General features: G+C 45.2%; 3 protein-coding genes across 9 annotated transcripts in view; 1 reads left to right on the top strand and 2 right to left on the bottom strand.

Annotated features, from left to right (window-relative positions):
- The window catches only part of ino80 (INO80 complex ATPase subunit), a 31721-nt gene extending 19266 nt beyond the window's left edge, over window positions 1-12455 (bottom strand). For 4 of the 7 annotated variants that reach the window (XM_031865998.1, XM_031865999.1, XM_031866001.1 and 1 more), the window contains exons 1-25: window positions 12355-12455; window positions 10984-11049; window positions 10549-10740; window positions 10184-10353; window positions 9972-10039; window positions 9604-9750; window positions 9376-9496; window positions 9026-9231; window positions 8866-8919; window positions 8564-8767; window positions 8218-8422; window positions 7689-7777; window positions 7377-7589; window positions 7042-7122; window positions 6496-6591; window positions 5565-5624; window positions 5289-5431; window positions 4934-5018; window positions 4703-4820; window positions 4454-4539; window positions 3381-3548; window positions 2865-2998; window positions 2627-2694; window positions 2336-2429; window positions 1989-2193 (exon numbers count right to left, since the gene is read on the bottom strand). In XM_031865998.1, the coding sequence (XP_031721858.1) occupies window positions 1989-2193; window positions 2336-2429; window positions 2627-2694; window positions 2865-2998; window positions 3381-3548; window positions 4454-4539; window positions 4703-4820; window positions 4934-5018; window positions 5289-5431; window positions 5565-5624; window positions 6496-6591; window positions 7042-7122; window positions 7377-7589; window positions 7689-7777; window positions 8218-8422; window positions 8564-8767; window positions 8866-8919; window positions 9026-9231; window positions 9376-9496; window positions 9604-9750; window positions 9972-10039; window positions 10184-10353; window positions 10549-10700 (2967 nt within the window). In that variant the 5' untranslated portion in view covers window positions 10701-10740; window positions 10984-11049; window positions 12355-12455. The remainder of the gene's footprint in view (window positions 1-1988; window positions 2194-2335; window positions 2430-2626; window positions 2695-2864; window positions 2999-3380; window positions 3549-4453; window positions 4540-4702; window positions 4821-4933; window positions 5019-5288; window positions 5432-5564; window positions 5625-6495; window positions 6592-7041; window positions 7123-7376; window positions 7590-7688; window positions 7778-8217; window positions 8423-8563; window positions 8768-8865; window positions 8920-9025; window positions 9232-9375; window positions 9497-9603; window positions 9751-9971; window positions 10040-10183; window positions 10354-10548; window positions 10741-10983; window positions 11050-12354) is intronic. The other 3 variants (XM_031866002.1, XM_031866004.1, XM_031866005.1) reach the window with 1 other exon arrangement.
- A 770-nt stretch (window positions 12456-13225) lies between these two features.
- On the bottom strand, window positions 13226-18093 carry vps18 (VPS18 core subunit of CORVET and HOPS complexes). Its single transcript, XM_031866074.1, has 9 exons — window positions 17679-18093; window positions 17390-17531; window positions 17153-17244; window positions 16744-16994; window positions 16302-16655; window positions 14933-16195; window positions 14645-14854; window positions 14248-14484; window positions 13226-14095 (listed from the first exon to the last, which is right to left on the bottom strand). Exons 1-9 carry the CDS (start codon window positions 17779-17781, stop codon window positions 13799-13801), a joined length of 2949 nt encoding a protein of 982 aa, XP_031721934.1. The 5' UTR covers window positions 17782-18093; the 3' UTR covers window positions 13226-13798.
- A 613-nt stretch (window positions 18094-18706) lies between these two features.
- Window positions 18707-20523, top strand: rhov (ras homolog family member V). Its single transcript, XM_031866067.1, has 3 exons — window positions 18707-19025; window positions 19280-19338; window positions 19684-20523. Exons 1-3 carry the CDS (start codon window positions 18821-18823, stop codon window positions 20128-20130), a joined length of 711 nt encoding a protein of 236 aa, XP_031721927.1. The 5' UTR covers window positions 18707-18820; the 3' UTR covers window positions 20131-20523.
- Window positions 20524-20634: the final 111 nt, after the last annotated feature.

Genomic DNA, 20634 nt, shown 5'->3' with positions numbered 1-20634 from the left:
GATGTTTTTTTTATTAACTGCTCCAATGGTATTTAGGTTTCTTTGGCTACATGCCTGAAAGGTTATATAAAGTGTCAACTAAGTGCTTAAAATGTTATGTTAAATCTATGATTATGCAGCTTATATGATTTTAGTCGAGTATGTCACAGGATTAACGGGCACGACTGATCAGGTCATCTTTCCTGCACACACATACATGTATTATACATGCATTTCAAGCAAAGACATAATGATGGATAATTCATGTGTATAACGCAGTGGTAGGCGCTGTAAGAGTCATGCATATGTTACTGTGTTACGCAACACAAACGGTGGATCCACAGTGCCATCTAATGGCAGAGTGTGTAGAATGACATCCTCTAGAGCCAGGCTCATAAACACACCAAAGCAGATACTGTGGCCATATGCGTGGCCAAAATAGGTGATTCGTATTTTACATTTGTTTTTCCTTTCGTTTTACTTACTTTGGACAAATAGGAGAATGATTCTTCACAAACAGTAACAGATTTAGAAACTATGTTGCCAGTGAGCTCTACTGTGTGAGAGCTCCAGAGTGCGGTCATGTACGGTCGTTTTAAGACGCATGATTGATAGATGGCAAGAAACAACATAATCACACTGTAAAAAAAAAAGGTTTTGAAAGAAGCCTTTCACATTGGGCTGGACAGAAGGAGAGACTGAGTCAGAGAGACCGTTAAAGTTATATGAGAAAAACATGTTATGGAGGCATTCAGAGCTGCCCGGTTCTCTCTGATCCTCAACAGGAGCAGCGGGGAAGCTGAAAGCAATGCTGACCACACTGTGTAGTACACAGCCAGAGAGAGGTGAGCCAAGCAGAGAGAAGAGGCGGCGGGCGCCAGCTACACACGGCTTCAAAAGAAATGTGAGGAGCTGAAAGAGGCAAAACTGTGGGAGTGGGTCATTTCTAGAAGCTTAAAGCAGGAGTCAGGGGGTCCGCATGGTCATACAGTATCAGCTCTCCAGGTGTTTTTTCTGTTTTCTCTTTTAGATTTTTCTGGCCTTTCATTCCTTAAGCCGCTCCAGGGGGGAACCTAAGACGGCTGCCTGACTCCGTGGGGTGAAGCCAAGAGAGGAAGAGGAGGATGGAATTACCCCGACAACATTTTCCACCCAACAAGTTAACTTCGAAATTGGTGGAGGATGGTAATGCGATGCGTATCTGCCGACGGGTAACTGTCAACCGGGTGAAAGATTTAATGGGATGTGTTTTTAATGCTTTTGTTTTTTGTAGCTTAGAAGAATGACTCAAACGCAGTGTATCTGCAAGGCTGCAGCTGCTCACAGTCTGTAGAGGCGGCCTGTGTATTTGAACTGGCACCTTTGCTTTGTGCCGTCTCCTCCCCACCAACAATTATGTTTCGATATTGCCAAATAATACAAAATACGGGCCGTCTCGAATGTAACCCTGTGGTTCTGAGCTGCAGAATCCAACACGTATGAAAGCGTTTGAGTGAAGTCGAGAAGAAGTGTGGTGTGCTGCATTTATCCTGAGTTACGGAAACATTACAGACTGCAATGTACCACTCATTCCAAATCATGCGGTGCCACATGAATGCCATTTAACTAATCCATATCTCAAACTTCTGCTGCAAAAAGCATAAAAAAACAGAATGGATTCCATCTTTTAATCTTGAAAAATGTGACTTTCCTCTGTGACAGTAGAAGTAAAGATGGCGGCCGCTCTGCTGCACACGCCCTGGAGGCATACAGAGGGAGGACAGTGTCACTGGGTCACGGGGCTACAGAGGGATTGGGTTCCACGCTGGATCCCAGAGGACGGACAAGAAGCCCGGGGCAGAGAGCAAGCTGTGTGGTCAAACACTGGCTGATGCTCTGGGGGACATTTCAGCATCGTCAGCAGCACATGTCTCACTGCTTCCTCCTGTCTGTCATACACCCACATGTACCGCATGCTTCTTGTATAGAGATTTTAGTCCGACTGTGTGTGTCTTGTAGGTTTTTCTCACCTGTACAACGGGGCTGGTGTGCGTGTTTGGGAAATTGGTGGGTCTGTTCAGCCACAGAATTAGGTCCTTGCGAGACAGGGGCTGTAACCCCCCCCTCCCCACCTGCGAGTCTCTGGCTTCCTCCTGACCCTCTCCTTCAAGGCCGAAGAGGCGCTGATGGTGGAGCCGATATGCAGCTTTGAGCGAGAGAAAAAGGGCTAACCATCTGTGGAAGAAAATAGCAGGAGGGGAGAAATTAAATTACAAAAATAATTTCTATAGAATAACTTGCTATCACCATAACTGCTGTATGAAGTTGGACATTATTAGTCATCTAACAGATATGAAGATTGATACTTAAAGCTTACCTTACTAAGGTTCCTTGCAGCATGAGATTGGACATCTCAGCCGGTGACACGTCGATGAAGCGCAGGAAGGAGAAACAGCTTCCTTTGTCATCACCTGGAAGGGTAAGAACAGAACATAGAATGAAGGATATGAGTAAATAAGTACATCTATGGAGATAACAAACAGGGAGAATAGGAAGGAAGGATGTAAACATCGGAGGAGGAGGAGAGGGGAGTCACTGGGGTGTATCTGAGGTTTGAAACTCCTGGTTCTATTTGTGTGTCTAAATTTAACGCTTCATACGTGCTCACCTTTTCTGTGAAAGAGAGACTGCTGGATGTGATTTGGGGAGAAGGGAGACAACAGCACTTGAAGTAATCTGAGGAGGAAGTAGAGACAGATCGAGTTACACCACTGAATGTGAAAAGAGCCCAAAAGAGACTTTGGGATGATTATCGGATTCCAGTCTGACCCACAACGTGAGTGTTAATAGCTATAGTTAGGATCAGCAAATGTGCAAAGACAGCAAAGACTTGTGAACTAGCTTACTTGTTTCTGGCCTGGTTGTGTGCGTGGATGAGGCCATGACGGAACAGGAACTTGGACATGGTGTAGGGCTTAAGGGACATGTGGAAAGGAGAGCGCGTCTCCTGGCGCTCAAACAGGTCAGGGTGGTTACACACCTACACACACACACACACACACACACACACACACACACACACACAGTTAGTGTACCTAGAAGGAAAAACAGGCATCAGCACGACTCATGCTTGTGCTTGTTCTAAGACTGCCAATTCGTTGTTTAATTGTACATCTCGTATTTTATTCCCACTCATAAAATGTAGTGCTTTTATTACTTTTGGAACATCCTTTGAAAATCCGAGTTTTGATAATATAATACTTCAAATGATCTTCAAATCATTAGGGCTAATAACAGTAATCAATCATTGAGACTGCTGCGTCTGACTGAATAACCATAACTCTTTATAGCCGTAATCATCCAGCTGTATTTTATTCAATTTTTTGCCCTGGAAGCCAGAAAGGACCGGCCACAGCTCGTACCTTCCTGAACTGCATGACCAGGTTCATGAGGGAGGAGGTGGTGGTGTGGGACTGCTGGGCCGAGCCCATGGAGGACTGCAGCAGATCCTCGATGGAGATCTTGTTCCTCAGAGCCTGGTAGAGCAGCCTCTGCCGGGATGTCAGCTGGCAGTAGGTCAGGATCTCGATCTGTGCAGGGAGAGCAGAATACAAGTGTGTAAAAACCGATACACACAAACCATCATCACTGCCATCTTGTTTCTTGAGGAATAGAGAACAAAGGAATATGTGTTTTATGACATCAGTGAATGAAAATATTCTCAGCTGGACCTGGTTGGTAAAAAGATTGATTTACAAAGTTAGAGTTGTTCAGCTTTACTGCGATATTTTCTCTCCATTAGAACACAGATCGCTGTATTTTCACATGGGCTAGTCATTTATGGATGCAGACCTCCCGCCCAGCTTGACCCACATTCTTAAAACACACATCGACATCTCTGGTTTTATCTGCTGTCATGCTTTGATGAGAGCAGTGAAACTGAATGTCAACAAACCCTAAAAACCCCCAACCATGAACCACGAGTGAACTCCACGAGTTACTATTGGCCAGCAGAGAAAGCAACCGGTGGAGAAGAAGAAGATGAAGAGGAGGACGTGGGCTGGCAGGACTGCATTTTGGGTGTGAAGGAAAGTGAAAACGACAGATGTGGGGGAGCGGTGGACTCTTGCCATTCTTCTGACTCTGTGTATCGAGACTCCCACAGCGTATGAGCGAGTATGTGCGTGCCTCATGTAACAGAAAGAGACCGAGTCCAACGTCTGTCAAGAGGATCTGCCAGCACAAGCATCGCTCACATGCTTATTACAACACGTTCTGTGTCAATGAGGCGCACGGGGAGACGGATGGAGAGCTACATGATATTTACAGAATATATTGTTACGAAATTTTGTCCCATCATACGCCAGAAAACCTGAATCCCTTTCAGAGGACACCATGAAAGCTGTTTTTGTCATTTGAAAACTGATAAATCTCCAATTAAATGAAGAAAAAGAATCTTGTTTCTGCAAACGGAGAAGAGAGTTCACTCCCCTACCTTGTCTGAGAGCTCGTTTTCAACATCCTTCTTAATTCTGCGCAGCATGAAAGGCTTGAGGATCATGTGCAGTCTGGAAAGTTGGTCTGAAACACAAAACATCAAACAATCTTGTGAAACTGCAGCGCATATTACACACAACGCTGAAAGTTCAATGTTGGCACTCAAATAACAGAATATCCGTACAAATGAGCTGGAAAATAGGGAGGAAAAAAAACAAACTGCAGCTGTGAGGAACATTGTACTCACTCTCGTCGATGGCAGACTTGTTTTCAGCGTGGCTCTCGATGTCCTTGGAGAACCACTCGTTAAACTCTTCATGGGAATCAAACAATGTAGGCATGATGAAGTGCAGCAGGGCCCACAGCTGAGAGACAGTAATAACACACATTCGTCAACAGTTCTGTCTCTGCTCACACCGACTCACATGAACACACACACACACACACACACACACACACACACACACAGACAGCTCACCTCAGCCATCGTGTTCTGGATGGGCGTCCCGGTGAGCAGCAGTCTGTTTCGACACTGGAACTGCAGAAGGATTTTCCACCGAACGCTGAAAAAAGACAGAGGAAAACAGGTCTGTAATCACACCAATTACTAAAAGTAGGAACAGTGCAACTATCAATCTATAAAACTCTGGGAAACTTTGTAAAACGTAAAGTGGGCTGTAACGTGTGAATACACCAGTACGGTCTTTTAAACTACCAACATGATGATCATGTATAATAAACCAAGTATTGGGTATGAGCACATTTTAACACACAGGAACCCTATGATGCGTTTGGGAATTAGGTATTACACGATAAACGTGTTATTGCTTTACCTGGTGCTGCTTTTCAGTGCCTGGGCCTCATCCAGAACCATGTACTGCCACTTGACCCTCTGAAAGTACTTGACGTCCTGGACCACCAGCTGGTAGCTCGTGATCACCACATGGAACGGTGCATTCTGAGTGTAAAGGGTTTTCTGTTGAAACATAGACATACATAGGGAGAGACGGAGTTCAAAAGAGGAAAGAAAAAACTGCATTTATTGAGCAAATACAATAAAGCATTGTATCTTCACAACTCTGTGTTCATCCTCATCATCACTCCCTTACCTGGCTCCAAAATTTCCGAATCACCTTGCGATCGTGTGGATTCCCCCAGTATGGCAACACCTGATGGAAAAATAAGTTAAAACAAGAGAAACGGTGAATCAGACATAACCTACATTCAAACTAAGCTCCTCCAAAGCGCTAACATTTACACGTAGCAATGTGGTGGAAACAGAGCAACAGCGATTATTCCCTGGGGAAACATTCAGGCCTCACGTATGAATCACAGCTTCGGCCGCCGAGTTGTTGATGCAGAATGCGATGTGAAAAGATTTACACATCATTACATCATTCAACACACGCTGGCATTCCATTGTTTGCAGTCAGTCTTGCTTTGAGTGTTCAGGAAGCTTATCGCCAAATTGTGTAATGGGGTCTTTTCACACCTCATTAGCAAAACAGACTGGAATTGATTTATTTTCAAACTCGTGGTGAAAATAGGCAAAGTTGAGTGTTGAGCACAGTAAAGAGCTGTTCATATTATGGTGTGTGTGTGTGTGTGTGTGTGTGTGTGTGTGTGTGTGTGGGCATTCAAGAATCGCAGACACATTGATGTGTTTGATAAATAGTTTGTTTTTAACATTCAAGACTGCAAACAGCCAGTCGGGGGCTGGTTAAGACGTGCAAAAAGATTTTACAAGTGCGGTCACTCAACAATGAAAATGTTAAAAGCTTTGGAGTCATTTGTTACCAGCTGCAGTGTTACCAATGTCCTAGTACAACACTGCCCCCTAATGGATGCTTATAGACATGCTTGCAGCTTAGAGCCCTTTATCCTCATTATTTCTCAGATGGGGAACGCAGCACCGGCTTCATTTGTAGAGTGTAAACGACTAAAGAGAGCAGTGAAAATGAGGGTGCCAGGATTCCTGTGGACGTGTTTTTGCAGGTGTTTCCGCCGGCTCGCTCGCACGGCAGCGTCGAGGATTCTCACCTTAAATTTGGGCACAAAGCGGGTGAACTCCTGGTGCCAGTTGTTGAGCGTGGATGCAGGGGAGATGATCAGGAATGGACCCCAGATGTTGTCTCTCTGTGCAGGAACAAGACAAGAGAATACGTCGTCAGCTGCCACTGCAGGTGGTCTTTGTGTGTGTGTGTGTGTGTGTGTGTGTGTGTGTGTGTGTGTGAGCACCCAATAACAGGAAGCCCCGGAGGAACACGGCATGAATCTTCCTGTCAGCGATAGAACACTGAGAGGAACACATTTCCCCTAAATTCCGCTTTTTCTCTTTTTGGGTGTTCTGAGACCAAAAGATCGAAAGAGCTGGCCAATCAGCTGTTCACAACAATGAAACAAGTCAATGAAATTCAGAGCCAGAAACAAGGGACTCTTGAAAAGGATGCAGGTGCACAAAGAAGCTGGATGTGTGATGTTTTTTTTCGTAAGTCAGCGACAACAGCCCGGACAATTGAATATTCCACAAAGCTGTTTTAAATGCGTGTGATGAATGAAAGCCTTTGGCCCGGTGCGCTCTCTCACCTCTGCTAAGTGTGCCAACAGGGCAATGCTCTGCACCGTCTTCCCCAGTCCCATCTCATCTGCCAGGATTCCATTGATTCCCTGCAGAGAGAGAGGAAAGTAAAGGAGAAAATAAGTCATTCAGCGTGTATAAATAAGTGTATAATAATAGGGAATCATTTGAATACCCTAAAAAAAAACTGCAATGACAGTAAAACAACAAAAAAACAACTCAAAACTGTTCTAATAGATTCAGAAATACTAAAAAGAGCATTCATGCATAACATGAAACATTAAAATCACAAAAAACACCCCAGACAGGCCTCTGAATGTCACCGATAGTCGTGTTTGTGTACCTGTTCATAGAGGTTGGCCAGCCAGTTCATGCCCTTGAGTTGGTAACCCTTGAGTTTGCCGTTGAAGATGGTGGGCTGAGGAATTTCTTCACCTGCATGGATGGACGGGTTGGCGAGGCTGTAGCTCTCTCCGAACCCAGAGCCCGAGGATGAGCCTGCTGCACGTACAGACGCGCTGCGACTGTCCTTAGCCTCCTCATCAAACATCCGCGTCTACAGGGAGAGGTTTGGAGATTAGTACACAGTATAGTGTGTGTGTGTGTGTGTGTGTGGGATGAGTGCACCTCTGAGGGTGTGCATGCGTCAACGTACTCTCTCTTGATGAATCTGGAAGGCTTCTTTAGCGTTCCTCAAGGCCTGGGACTTGTAATAATCGCTATCTGAAATCGCATTGCAATCAGCTTTTGCATAAAACAAAATCTCACATTAGTCACGTCACATCAGTCCAAAACAATTATTAAAGGATATATTACAATGTACTTCCTGATTAAGAACACAAATATTTGTAGTTATCTTTAGTAAACAGTGGATTGTAAATTGGCAGTGATAAGTGATCTGCTGGTTGACAAACGATGACCTGCCTCCTATTTCTTTGTAGTTAACTGCACAAATATCCTCATTACTAAACAGCACATTCAAACTGTGGGGAGGGAAAAGCATGAAAAAAGAGAAAAAATAAGCTAAAGATGCAATAAATATAATGATAACTGGTACATTTGCCATTTAATTTGACATATTTCAGGGTGATTGGTCAACAGATTTCCTTACGCCAAGCTTAAAAATGTAGTTGCTAACTTCGTCTGCTCCACTAACAGAATGAATGTGACTAAGCTGTTCATACCATAGTCCTCCTGTCCCATGTTGACCATCACACCTCCCCCAATGTCAATCTGTCTGTGCGCCGCAGTGTCTTCCAGCTTTCTCAGAATTTCCTCCTGAGACATGTCCCCTTCTGGACCCCCCATGCTGGCTTTACCGCCCATGAAATGAGCATACAGCTCTGTCTGGGTGATGAGGAAATTCAGTTTACGCTGCTGACGCTTGGCCTGCGAGAGACAGAGAGACAGCGTTTATATCATCTGTCAACATGTTCAGTGTAATCTATTTGAAATCTTTACAATTTCAAACCGTTTCATGTTTTCAAAACTGATACGGATGCAAAGTGTTTCAATTTCCACTCCACCTACTTCTTTCATCTCTTCGTCCAGTTTGCGTTGCTCCAGAGCCTCCTTCTCTGCCCTCTTCCTGTGCTCCTTCTCCACTTTGTCATATTTCTTCCAGTAAAGCATCATCTCCTTGGTGAGGCGGCGAGCGCGGGGTAACGTCTCCTTGCAGTTCTTCTGGGCCTGGATAGCTGCACGGCGAACCTCTCTCATGCACTGATGAGCCAACTGGGACAAACAAATAAGAGGTTAAATGTTGAAATGTATCTACAATTCACCTTTAAAAGTTGATTTTAGCAACACAGTAGTGCGTTCGCCTAACTTACCTTTTTAGCATTGGTCATTACTAAGTTCTTAGCAGACGTCTTCTGCTTGAAAGTCTGCAAAATAGGTATAACAGGATAATTAGGACTTTCAAATAATGGTACTGAATATCCGTGAGCATTCATTTACGATCATTTTCTTATCACGGTTGTGCATACGGACCTTGGGAATCTCCTTTTTAGCGATGGTGAGCCAGACCTTGCGTCGCCGTGCATTCAGCTGCTCAATGGTGAGATGCTTCTTCTTCACTATGGGCAGCGGGGCATCATGGGAAAACTTTGCGAAGATCTTGGTGATGTAAGGACGCCCATCATCCAGAAACTCTCCCTCTCCCCGTTTCTTCTTCTTCTTCACTTTTTTCAGTTTGGCTAACAAAAAATTGAATGTGACTGATCAATATGAAAGCTTGTCAAATAACTCCGATAACAATAATTAAGTTTGTTTTTCCTTTGAGGAATTAACACAAACAAGACAACAACATATCCCAGAGACTTTATTTTTTTTGCCTTTACCCTTGAATTTCTTCTCATCTTTGATTTTCTTCTTCTTCGGGCCCAGTAGGTGGCGCTGTTGCTCATAGAAGGGGTCATGGGTAGAGAGGAGTCCAGTGCTGTAGTACTGATATTGGTGAAGCTGTAGCACAAATATACACAGACAGATATTACAAAAAAACACATGTGAGAGGTATTCTCCACATCACCAGGCAGTGCGTTTATGTGTGTGTGTGTGTGCGTCTGTACCTCCCGGTCAGAGTGGAACTTGCTCTGATGCTGCCGGGTGTAGCGGTGTAACCTCAGCATGTCATGCAGCTCCTCCCGGGACAAGCTGAAGTCAGAGTCATCCGAGTCCGTGTCCGAGTCTGTGGTGTCGTCACTCAACAGAATACTCTGCAGGAGACGGAGCAGGAACACGGTTAAACAGAGCTGAGGGTGTGCAGAGGATATAGATATAAAGTGCGTGAGAAAAGGAGGTGAGCGTAGCGGTGAAACGTTCTGAACAAGGGGGTAAAAAGAGGCACTGATCTTTATCTATTAATCTATTAGTTATTTGTGTAATCTACTAATGCTTAAATCTGTAGTACGATAGAGAATATGTCCGTAAAAAATACCTTAAGCCACTTCCTGTTCTTCTTCAGCTTGGAGAAATTGTAGAGGTTTGTTTTATCTGCCTTTTGGTCTGTGGAGTTTACAGTGGAACCAAAAAATAAATAAAAAATCACGACATATATGTGCATGTCTCCTGTGTTAAATGACACCAGTGAGGTTGTGCAGGTGTAGTAACACTTGAATAAGTATAAATATTATACTGTATGTGTCTTACCTTTACCCTGCAGCAGAACCCCGTTGAGGGGCTTTCCCTCTGACAACCTGTCCCCCTGCTCACATGACTCACTCTTCACTGTAACAGCTGTATGCTGACTGAGTGAGGGGTCCAGGGACAGCCCCGTCCCCAGCGCACCATTGCTGTCATCGCTGTCATCACTGTCATCACTACAACATGAGAAGCACGTAGCTGTAAGCCCACTCTATGCACCCTATATATACAAATATTAAATCTTCTCTTTGGATGTGCGCCTGGTAGTGTAAATACTGTATCCACGACAGGGTCCACAACTGATCTTTAAACTGCAGCACCCACTGAAACTCAAAAGTGTATGGCCCACCCCAACTCCCCTCAGACTTTACCTGGTTTTGTCGCCGTTGAAGATGGTGGCTGTCTGGCGCAGGAAACTGTCCAACCTCAGGGATCTTTCCAAGCGCTGCAGGTAGAGAGGTTTGGCCAGGCCAGAGCTCCCTGATGCCCCGGCCTCCGGTTGGCCACCCTGACCTGACGCCATGCACCACAGACACCTCTGCCCGGCAGGGCAGCAACTTTTACTGAAGAGAGAAAAGTAGAGAGGAGATAGAAAGAAAGAAAGAAAGAAAGGGATAGGCAGATGGCTCGAGGTCAGAATGAGCAGCACAGTACACTGTAAACTATGGGATGAGTAATGCTCTACTGTTGTATTCAGCGGTCCATTTAGTCCAAATATCAGAATAATCTCCTCCGATGGCTGGGAATGCAGCGTGGTACCGTCAGATAGTTCATTGGGCAGAATACAGTACAAACAGTGGACCTACCTTCTCAGTAAAGGATGCCATTGTTCTTGATTCCAAGATTAATGATCAGACGGTGGTGAAAATCCCCTACGAAGGAAGAAGCCCATAGTCACATGACAATATCAAAGTGTTTTTGTGGGGAGCTAGTGCTCTTTCAAATGTAGTCTCCTGCGCAATACTGACAGTGAGAATACTCGTGATTTACAGGAACTTTTCCACAGTAAAATATTTCGTTTACAAATAGAGACGCACAGAAAGAAATTAAAGCTCCTGCAGCATTACTATGTATTTAAATTGTACATGATTTGCTATCATGTTTATAATGGAATGTTAAATACTTTTTTAAAATGCACTGGCTGTATCATCTTTAGAGTTGTTTAGCTCATGTTTGTATAACAAACAATGTAATTATACTGCATAACCTTACTATTTTCACATCAGTCACTTTAGTTGATTAAAAGGTCAGCCTGGAAACATTTACAAAGTGTAATTTCACTAATTCCACTATAAATGTGACTTAGTGACCAAGTATTACGGGATTGCCCAAATTATCGTTTCATTGTACAAGTGATTGTTTTTGTCATCTGTAGTAACTTCTTATTACATATTCACTTTACTTTCTGAGGCAAGTTAACTGTTTTGTGTGAGGATGACGAGCACTCAAGTCAAATACAGCCAGGAGCAAGAGCTCTTTATTTATTTAATTATTTTTATGAAGTGAACTGAGAGAATGTGATATTATAAATAATCTGTATCATCTTTTGCTAACGCGCCGGTACTATGATTAGCCAGCTAGCTTATTGGGGCTAGCGTTAGCCAGTTAGCTCGCTAGCTAACCTTGGACGGTGTTGTAGCTCGCGAGCTAACGACCGTTAGCTGCCTTGCTGTGTCTCCTATCATTGATAGTAAAGGGTCAAGGTGCTTGACACACTGACAGCTTTAAGTAAACCACGCCAAAAAAGATGTATTCGCGTTGGTGTTTAATTTCTTACACATCTAGCCTTTGTTACGAATGCCCCTTTGCTATCGCGTCTCTAGTGTGGCTTTTCATCATAAACGTTAGCTTTATCTAACGCTCGTTTTAGACACAGACGTCCTCTCACGCCATTAATATGAAGTATTCAAATCGGCCCTGTCTCTTTAAGGCCACCACCTCCCCGCCTAAACAATGCATTTAGATGATATTGGTGTAATGGCAATTCATAAACAGGCTAGTCGCGATGCAGCGACGGCAAGGCCCAGCGCCCGCGCCTCTCGTACCCTTGTTGCGGATACGAGCGGGGGACTCGGTTGCCTGGTGAACGAATGATCCCCATGTTTTAATTCTTTCTCCCTCCCGGCCATCTTCCCCCATTGCTCCTTCGCCATAACATCCACCAAGGAGTCTCTCACCTCAGCCCCGTGTCCCCTTTTCCGTCTCTCTTCTCGCTGCTGCCGACTCTCGGTTCTCTGACTCCAAAATGGCGGTTTGAGGCGCCGAGCGAGTCTGTGAGCTTTGAGTCGGCAGCAACAGCAGAGAGGCGGCCACTTTCTGTTACTGAGAGAGCAGAGACACGACGCCATGGCGAGGGTACAGCAAGGAGCAGGCGTTATAATCAATCACAGAGACAGGGACGCTCGCTCGTCGACGTCTCAGAGGACACGACTGAGACAAGAAATCCCAGCGGTATCTATGGTTTATTAGCTAACGCATACATCCACCGTGTATGCCATTTAGGGCCGTATATGCGCAACGAATACAAACGCATCGATTAAATTCCGATGTCGATTAGTAGCGTCTGCTCACCGCGAAGATTACCGAGCTGCGTCTGACGTCATCAGACGGGAACTCCGTTTTAGGTATGGTGAGGCAGCTGGGATACCCAGAGCAAAATGTGACAATTTGTAAAGTTATTCCGATGTCAAGAGTTGGCAGTGAACTCCAGTATTATTTTTTTTACATATAAATGTATAAACATGTATTGCCATTTATAATGGCAATTATGTGATACACACAAAATGGCCATGGGGTTGGTTGGGATCCAAACAATGCTTTTAGTCCCAGTAGCCTAAACTCAAGTCTCCCTAAACACACCTTACACCAAACCATAAGTTAGTCTGCCTAAGTATGGTGTTGTTCATACCCTGCTTCAGCTGGCTGACGAGCTTATTTTGTACTCCTACTGACAGCTGTAGAAGCCCTGCTGAAAATATGATGAAGGGTATTGATTTCTCAGTCCAGATAAATATTTATTACATGTAAACAACAAGAATAACAAGTTCATCTGTGCTGACAAGCTTTAATGATCCACAACTGAATTGCAAAACAGGGAACAGGTGAAGTAAAAGTTTGATGATCTGCCCCACATTAAGTGTAAGATTAAACACAGAGCTGAAGAGTTGAGTGGTTGAACTGAGGAAGCACAGATAGTGTCTAAGTGCAGGTTATGTTTCAAATAGACAAAACAAGAGCATAACCGAATGTCATTAATAGACGAATAGTGCAGTTATATTGCAGATTCTAGCTTTTTAATTGTTTGTCATAATCAGAGGTTCAGCACATTGTATGCACTGTACAGCCCAAGCAATATTTTACATCAACGCATTATGTTGTATCATTTCCCACAATGTCCACCTTTCACTAAACACTCCCATACAAAGTGCAAAGGTCTTCCATACTGCATACTGCCAACAAAACAAGTGTATTCTGGTAGAGAACAGAAGCTGATACAGTTGTACACAGTAGGCACTACTGACAGGCAATCGGGTGAATGTCTGTTTCCACTGAACGGGTGACGTTTCCTTGACATCAGATGGTGCGCTGTTGTGTCTTTTCACATTGAGAGGAGGCCCTCGTTCATAGCCAGCTGGATTTCTCCTCCTCAAATTTCTGTGGATTGATGAAAGGCTCGTCGATGGACTTGATCATCAGTTCGCCGCAGTACACGCACTCGGACGCAATGATGTCATCCATGTCGGATTTTATCTGCTCGCGACTCGTGCCTGCGTTGCCCTTTCCCAGGCTGGACGTGTCTCCTTCGTCCTTGGGCGCCGGGCGGTGTCGAGACTTGGAGGTTTGCGTGGTCGCGGCCAGCTTTTTCTGCAGCTCCTCCAGACGACTCTGCTTAAAGGCCGTCAGGTGAGGGGTTACTTCCTAGAAGGTAGAATAACAAAAAGGACACATATAAATTATTATTACTACACAAATGTTGTATGGGCATTTTAAAAAGATAGTGACTGAACGAAGAGTACATCTTATGTGCGCAGCGGCACATATTGACAAAAAGCAGTATGGAAATGAGTTACCTGGAAGAGGCAGTCATAGTGGAACATGTGTCCGCATAGGAACAGATAGAAGGGCCTGTTGAGCAACGGGAAGTCACACGCAGCACACTTTTGTTGGGAATCCACGACGCCATATTTGTTCCTCATTTCCTGGATGTCTTCTCTGATGCGTTTGGCGCTCTCCGTGGCCTCTTCCATTTCCTGTTTCAGCTCCTCGATGTGCTGGTTGTACTCCTCCAGGGAGCTGCAGATGGCCTCCTGAGAAACCAGTGAAGTACATTCATTTGAAGAAATCTACTATATTTTTATGTTAACCATACATTGAATACATAGTATCAATAAGGGGCTGTAGGTGGTTTGATTATGTGTATTTCTTATTAATACTAAAAACAAGAAAAGGAAATATTTTATTACGGACCTTAAAATGGTCAATGGTGACAAAGTCTGGGAAGAAGGGCAGGATGTCTTCAATCTTGAGCAGGTTGCAGCTGGACAGACAGTTCATGGCTTTCTTCACATCTTTCTCCTCCTGCACCACATGCCGGGCGATCTTCAGCCAAAGCTTTTTCCTCAGCTCCTCGTCATCTTCAGGCAGGTCTGCACATGACTTGGCCAAGTCTACATCTACCTATGGACGGGAAATGCATTGTAAGTTAGTGGCATTCATCAAATATTTGATTAGCATTTATTTACATGGAACACTTACTTGTAAAGCAAGATCCACTGCCTCCTCATACAGTTCCATAATCCTATAAACCAGCACACAGGCCCGGAGGTAGCCGTTTTCGGCACACAGCCTGAGGGCGTACTTCAAGTCATAGTGGATCTCTGAGGCGTGTGTGCCTGCCTGCTCCAGATACCACAGCAGGGAGTCCGGCTTGTACTTGGCATAGAGAGACAGGAGGTAGTTGTGGATGGCCTCCTCTGTCACGGTCAGTTCGTACACGCAGAACTCCATGTAGCGGATGGTTTCACTGATCTGCTGGGTGCTGCCCATCTGGCTGTAGTTCATCAGAGCTGGAATGAGCTTCTTTGGGTCCAGCCGCTTGCCCATCTGGATCCACGCGTCCACCACTTTTTTGGGAATATGCTGCATGAGGACGGGGGAGAACTTGTAAAAAAGCTTCTGATCACAGTGCTTGGAGAGCACATCCAGAGCGGCGCTGTAGTCGTCGTGTTGGCAGTAGTGGGATATCACTCTCTCATAGTCCTGCATGACGACTGAGAAGTACACCATGTCGTCCACGTTGCCGTGGCTGGCCAGCAGGTCGTAGATTGTGCTGCGGTTGTTGTACAGGCACTCCTTATGCTTGGAGCTGCTGAGGAATTGGCGAAACTCCTCGCGGGTCTCCTGGAAGACGAGGCTGTTGCCGTCGCTCTCCAGCTGGCCGAGCCGGTTCAGGTAGAGCTCGGCCAGCCAGGTGACCAGCAGGGTGATCTGCGTCCTCTCACTCGGTTTCAAATTATTCAGCTTCTTCAGCAGGAACTCCTTCAGGGCTTCCTCTTGTTTGGCTTCGATGAACTTGAGCGCTATCTCCTCAAAGTAGTTCTGTGTCAGGGCGTAGCACTTGGCACTCTCGATGTATCGCTTGTTCTGGAAGCAGTGCTCGGCCTCCTTGGCGAGCACCATGTCCATGCACTCGGGGCGGTCTCGGCAGTACTCCTTGGCCAGGTCAAATTTAGTCATGCTCATGTACATCTGCCAGACGTCCCGGGCCTCGCGTTGGATGTGGTACCGGAAAACTGCCCGCTCAGTGTAGATCCACACCAACCCGCCAACCGGGTCCTTGATCATCTTCTTGAGGGCGCCAAATTTATCTGGGAACACATCCTCGTATACCACCTGTCCATTCAGAGTGCAGATGGCTTTAACTCGGTCATGGAGCAGCAGCAGGAAGTGGAACTGCGTCAGCACAATGGAGATGGGCTTGTTGAGACTAAGGTCGATGTCAGGGGTGTACTCCCATACCTGTTTCATTAGGAGGGAGAACAAATGGAGAAGTAGTATGTGAAACATACAGATAAACAACGGTGAATGTGGCGAGGGTAGAACTCACACACACAAAGCTATTTACCTGCACATCACTCAGCAGGGAATCAGGCCTGACATAGTCCAGCTGACCATAGAGGACGCCATTACCCATCATCCAGGCGAACGCCTTCGGGGAGGTCCGGAGCTTCGGGGTGTAGAAGGTGATCTCGCTGTAGCCCATGTTGGCCGGGAACTCCTGGAAGCTGGGTAGCAGGTCGTGGTTCTGGCTGAAGACGGAGCTGAAGCCCTGCTGCTCTGAGCCCTCGGCCACCCTACCCACAAACTGGAACAGGCGTTTGCGGGTGGTGGTGATGATTAAGTACTTGTTCTCCGGGCCCCGCTCCACCTCCAGGCAGCAGACTGGTGCGGGTTTCCCGTCCTCCTCCAGGGAGTGGACCTGTCTCAGGAAGAGAACATGATATTGTATATTGAAACTGGATGACACATGCTAAACACACATAACAGATGACCACACGTGCTCGGACCTGTTTGAAGTATTGATCCGGATTGGTGTTGAACAGGCTGCCCTCGGTTGCGGAGATCTCCGCCTCAAAGATGATGCCTTGACTGGTGCCGACAAGTACGGGTCCCGTGTTGGTCTCACTGCCCAGCATCTTGTTCCAGCCCACACTCTCGATGAGGTGACCTCTCCAGCGGGACAGACTGCGCACCTTCTGCGTGTTCCTGTTCAGGTACAGACACTCACTGGTGCTCAGGCAGATCAGCAGATGGGAGCCTGCAGTAGGGAAAATATGGAGGAGGATACCGTTGCTGCTGTTAATAAATCATAACTACGATGCTGCCGCAGTAATCATTATAATAGCATTCAATTTGAGTCTTTAAGATGTTGCTGCAGTCAATATATGAATACGCATAATGTTTTGTTTTTCTCACCGGTTGGGTCCAGGAACAGTCTGTACACTTTACTTTCATCTTTCCTTCCTAATTCAATCTGATTAGGCTGATCTGGCTTGGCCAAGTCAATCCTGCACAGAACAGAACATGAAACATCAGTATCTTTTATCAGTTGTGTTGACATCTCTTTTGGGAGGCTCCAATCAACAACAGCTAGCAACAGAGGAGTACAAACACCAGTGAGCATCAACAGTGTTTTATGATAATGTTATTTGCCTCAGCAGGGTGTCCTTCCCCAGACTCATGCACAGCTGATTGTTGCAGACTGCAAGATGGTTTATCCTCTCGGGCGGAGTGAAATCGATCCTCTGCTTGTTGAATATCGGCTTCTCTTCCTCAAGTCTCACATTCACAAAGCCTAGATGGGGAACAAGTGCAGCGTGAAGTCATTTAAAGCACTGAGTGTGCTGCTTTAACGTTCATTAAAAGGTGGGAATAACGTTATAGCATCCTTGCATGTAGCTTATCAGACGGGAGCATATCCACAGAGAGGAGGGCGACCTACCTGAATGTGTTATCCCGATGTTGGCAGTTGACAAGCGGCTGTGCTGCTGCGTACTTTGCCTGGTGTTTTGCGAGTCCTCGTACTCTTCGAGAATTGACGCCATGGTTCAAATGTACCTTATTCCACCTTATTTCACTACCTTTAAATTAATTATCTACATATACATGCAATGACTGGCGAAGAGACAACCCTAGTGCGACATAGCTAAACAGCTTTAGCTAGCTAACTCAACCTCCACCCGTTATAATGCTTCCTGTCTCCGCGTGCATCTAAATTCAGGAGCTAGACGTAGGGTGTAATATCTTACGTTGCCGTAAACACGGGAATATCCGACAATTTCAATCATTCGTGCTACTGTAACAACTAAAGTAGCTTCCGACTACACAGCACAGGGTGGACTCGGACAATCAGGTGACACACGGAGTCATGTGATCACGTTTGATGTAGTGTTTCTCTTTGACGCTGGGGGCGCTGTTCGCCCAAATTTAGAGTGAAGTGGTTTGTGATGAGATGTTGAGAATTAAGTAGCGTAGGAAACTTATTTTAAATTCTCCTATTCACCTCAATGGCAATGCTTTTTCAGTGTTAGTATTATTTTAGTGCACTATAATATAATTTAATTTTAGCATTGATTGTAAATCATTAACTTTTTATGTATTCTGTGCAGTATAAATACACTGTGCAATACAAAAAAGATTCTGTCTGTATATACAACATTTATATTAGTTATTAGATTTTTTACTTATTTAATATTCTTTACTGTTTTATTACTTATTTACTTATTTATAATACTTGTTTTGATCTTGTTTTTTACTATGTCTCTTGTTTGCTGCATCCACTATGCTGCTGTAATCCTGTAAATTTCTTCACTGCGGGACAAATAAAGGATTATCTTATTTTATCTCTCTCTCTATATATCTCTTAATCAGTCTATTTTTTTCTCGGTGGGAGTGTCTATGCAAATCACAACCTGTCTGCGCACTAACTTCCCCCGCACAGCTCTCCTTCCCGCACATGTCGCCCGTCAGTCACAACAGGATAGGCCGCCTAGGTGGTAAGTGACAGACCGTCTTGTCTTCTCATCAGATCAGATCAGTGAGGGAGAGCGTCCGCGTTCACAGGTTTCATTTTTCCGGCTCGACATGCCACCTAACATGGATTACTTCTACAACGAGTCCCGAGTGCCCTCCGCTTGCGGGCTGACCCGGGAGGATGAGCTGGAGCCCGGTGTCATCAGCTGCATGCTGGTCGGAGACGGAGCCGTCGGGAAGACCAGCATGATTGTCAGCTACACGTCCAACGGATACCCGACAGAGTACCAGCAGACCGGCTTTGACGTCTTCTCCGGTGAGTGATCATACAGCAGTACCTCGACTTTTTTTATTTATTGTTATTTTTGGGATAATATAATAGTAAGGAGTCACTAGTTCTATTAAGAGTAAGAATGGCTTTCATTTGCATGAGTGTGTTGGCTTTGGTTCAGTGTTGACTGACCCTCCTTTGCATGTTTTGTTTGATGTGTGTGATTTTGTTGTTTGAAATGTCTGAAATAAATTGAACTAACTCGATGCTGACTGATTTATGTTGTTGCTTTTCAACAGGTCAGGTCCAAGTCGAAGGATCTCCGGTCAAAGTTCAGCTTCTGGACACTGCTGGACAGGTAAGACTGTTTGTTTGTTTGTTTGTTTTCAACGAGACATTATGTTACTTTTTCCTTGTAGTCCCAACTTGTCATCTGTTTGCTGTTGTTGAGTTCATTGTTTCAAGTGAAGTGACACAATATATAGTCTAATAACATGAACTCCTCATTGCTAATATTCAGATTTGTTTTGTTAATGGCATGAGAGCTGAGCTATGAAGGAACTTCATTGCTTCATCCACTATGTGACTCTGTCACATGATGTCACCCTGAATGTTATTAACTTTAACACTAAGTCAGTCTCCCGCCATCATGTCTGCAGGTAGTCTGATTGACACTAACCTGTGCTTCCTGTCTTCATTTCAGGAGGAGTTTGATGATTTCAGAGCTCTGTCCTATGCTCACACGGACGTCTTCCTCCTGTGCTTCAGCATGGTCAACCCCACCTCGTTTCACAATATCACCAAGAAGTGGGTCCCAGCGATCCGGGCTTCTAACCCGTCCTCGCCCATCGTCCTCGTTGGGACTCAGTCGGACCTCTTGTTGGACGTGAACGTCCTCATCAACCTGGACCGATCTAAAGTCAAGCCCATCCTGAGCTCCCGGGCCCGGAGCATGGCTGAGAAGATCAGGGCTGCAGACTACGTGGAGTGTTCGTCGCTCACGCAAAAGAACCTGAAGGAGGCGTTTGATGCAGCCATCTTTGCCGCCATTAAGAACAAAACCCGCAAGTCCAAGAAGAGGAGGTTTTCAGACAGACGCACCAAAGCTTTCTCCAGGTGCAGCTGGAAGAAGTTCTTCTGCTTCATCTGAACTCATGAACAAGACTGCTAACCCTGTGGGTTGTGGACAACAAAACTTTTAATTTATTTAACTAATTTTACTTTTGCGTGCTGTCACGGCTCTGATTTGTGGCAGTTTAGCATCCTTCCCTGTTAAGTGTTTTGACTTATATTACTCTGGGATGCCAAATGGTGCAAGGGGAAACAATACATGAGCACGGGTAGCATTGGGAAGTAACATCTGCGGGGACAGCAGAGAGGATTCTGGGTGTGGTTTCACACTCCAGCAGACAGACACAGGACAGCAGTGTTGTTTACATTATATTCAAATGTAGATTGTTCCAGGTAAATGGGGGGGGCATATGTTTCATGTTAAAATCAAAGTGTGCGTATGCTTTCATGTGTACGCATCACTGGTGGGCAGTGAATTGAGACTCGAAAGGAACATATCAACATACAGCCACAGAGAGAAAGCACAGGTCACCATGTAGATGTGGTGGATTTGCATGCTGTGCTTTGCTGCCTGCTGCAGCCT

The sequence above is a fragment of the Anarrhichthys ocellatus genome, unplaced genomic scaffold (assembly GCF_004355925.1).
Source record: "Anarrhichthys ocellatus isolate YVR2014 unplaced genomic scaffold, GSC_Weel_1.0 scaffold34, whole genome shotgun sequence".
In the NCBI taxonomy this organism is placed as follows: Eukaryota; Metazoa; Chordata; class Actinopteri; order Perciformes; family Anarhichadidae; genus Anarrhichthys; species Anarrhichthys ocellatus.
Note: the sequence above shows the minus strand (reverse complement) of the source record. Positions and strands in the feature narration are given on the sequence as shown.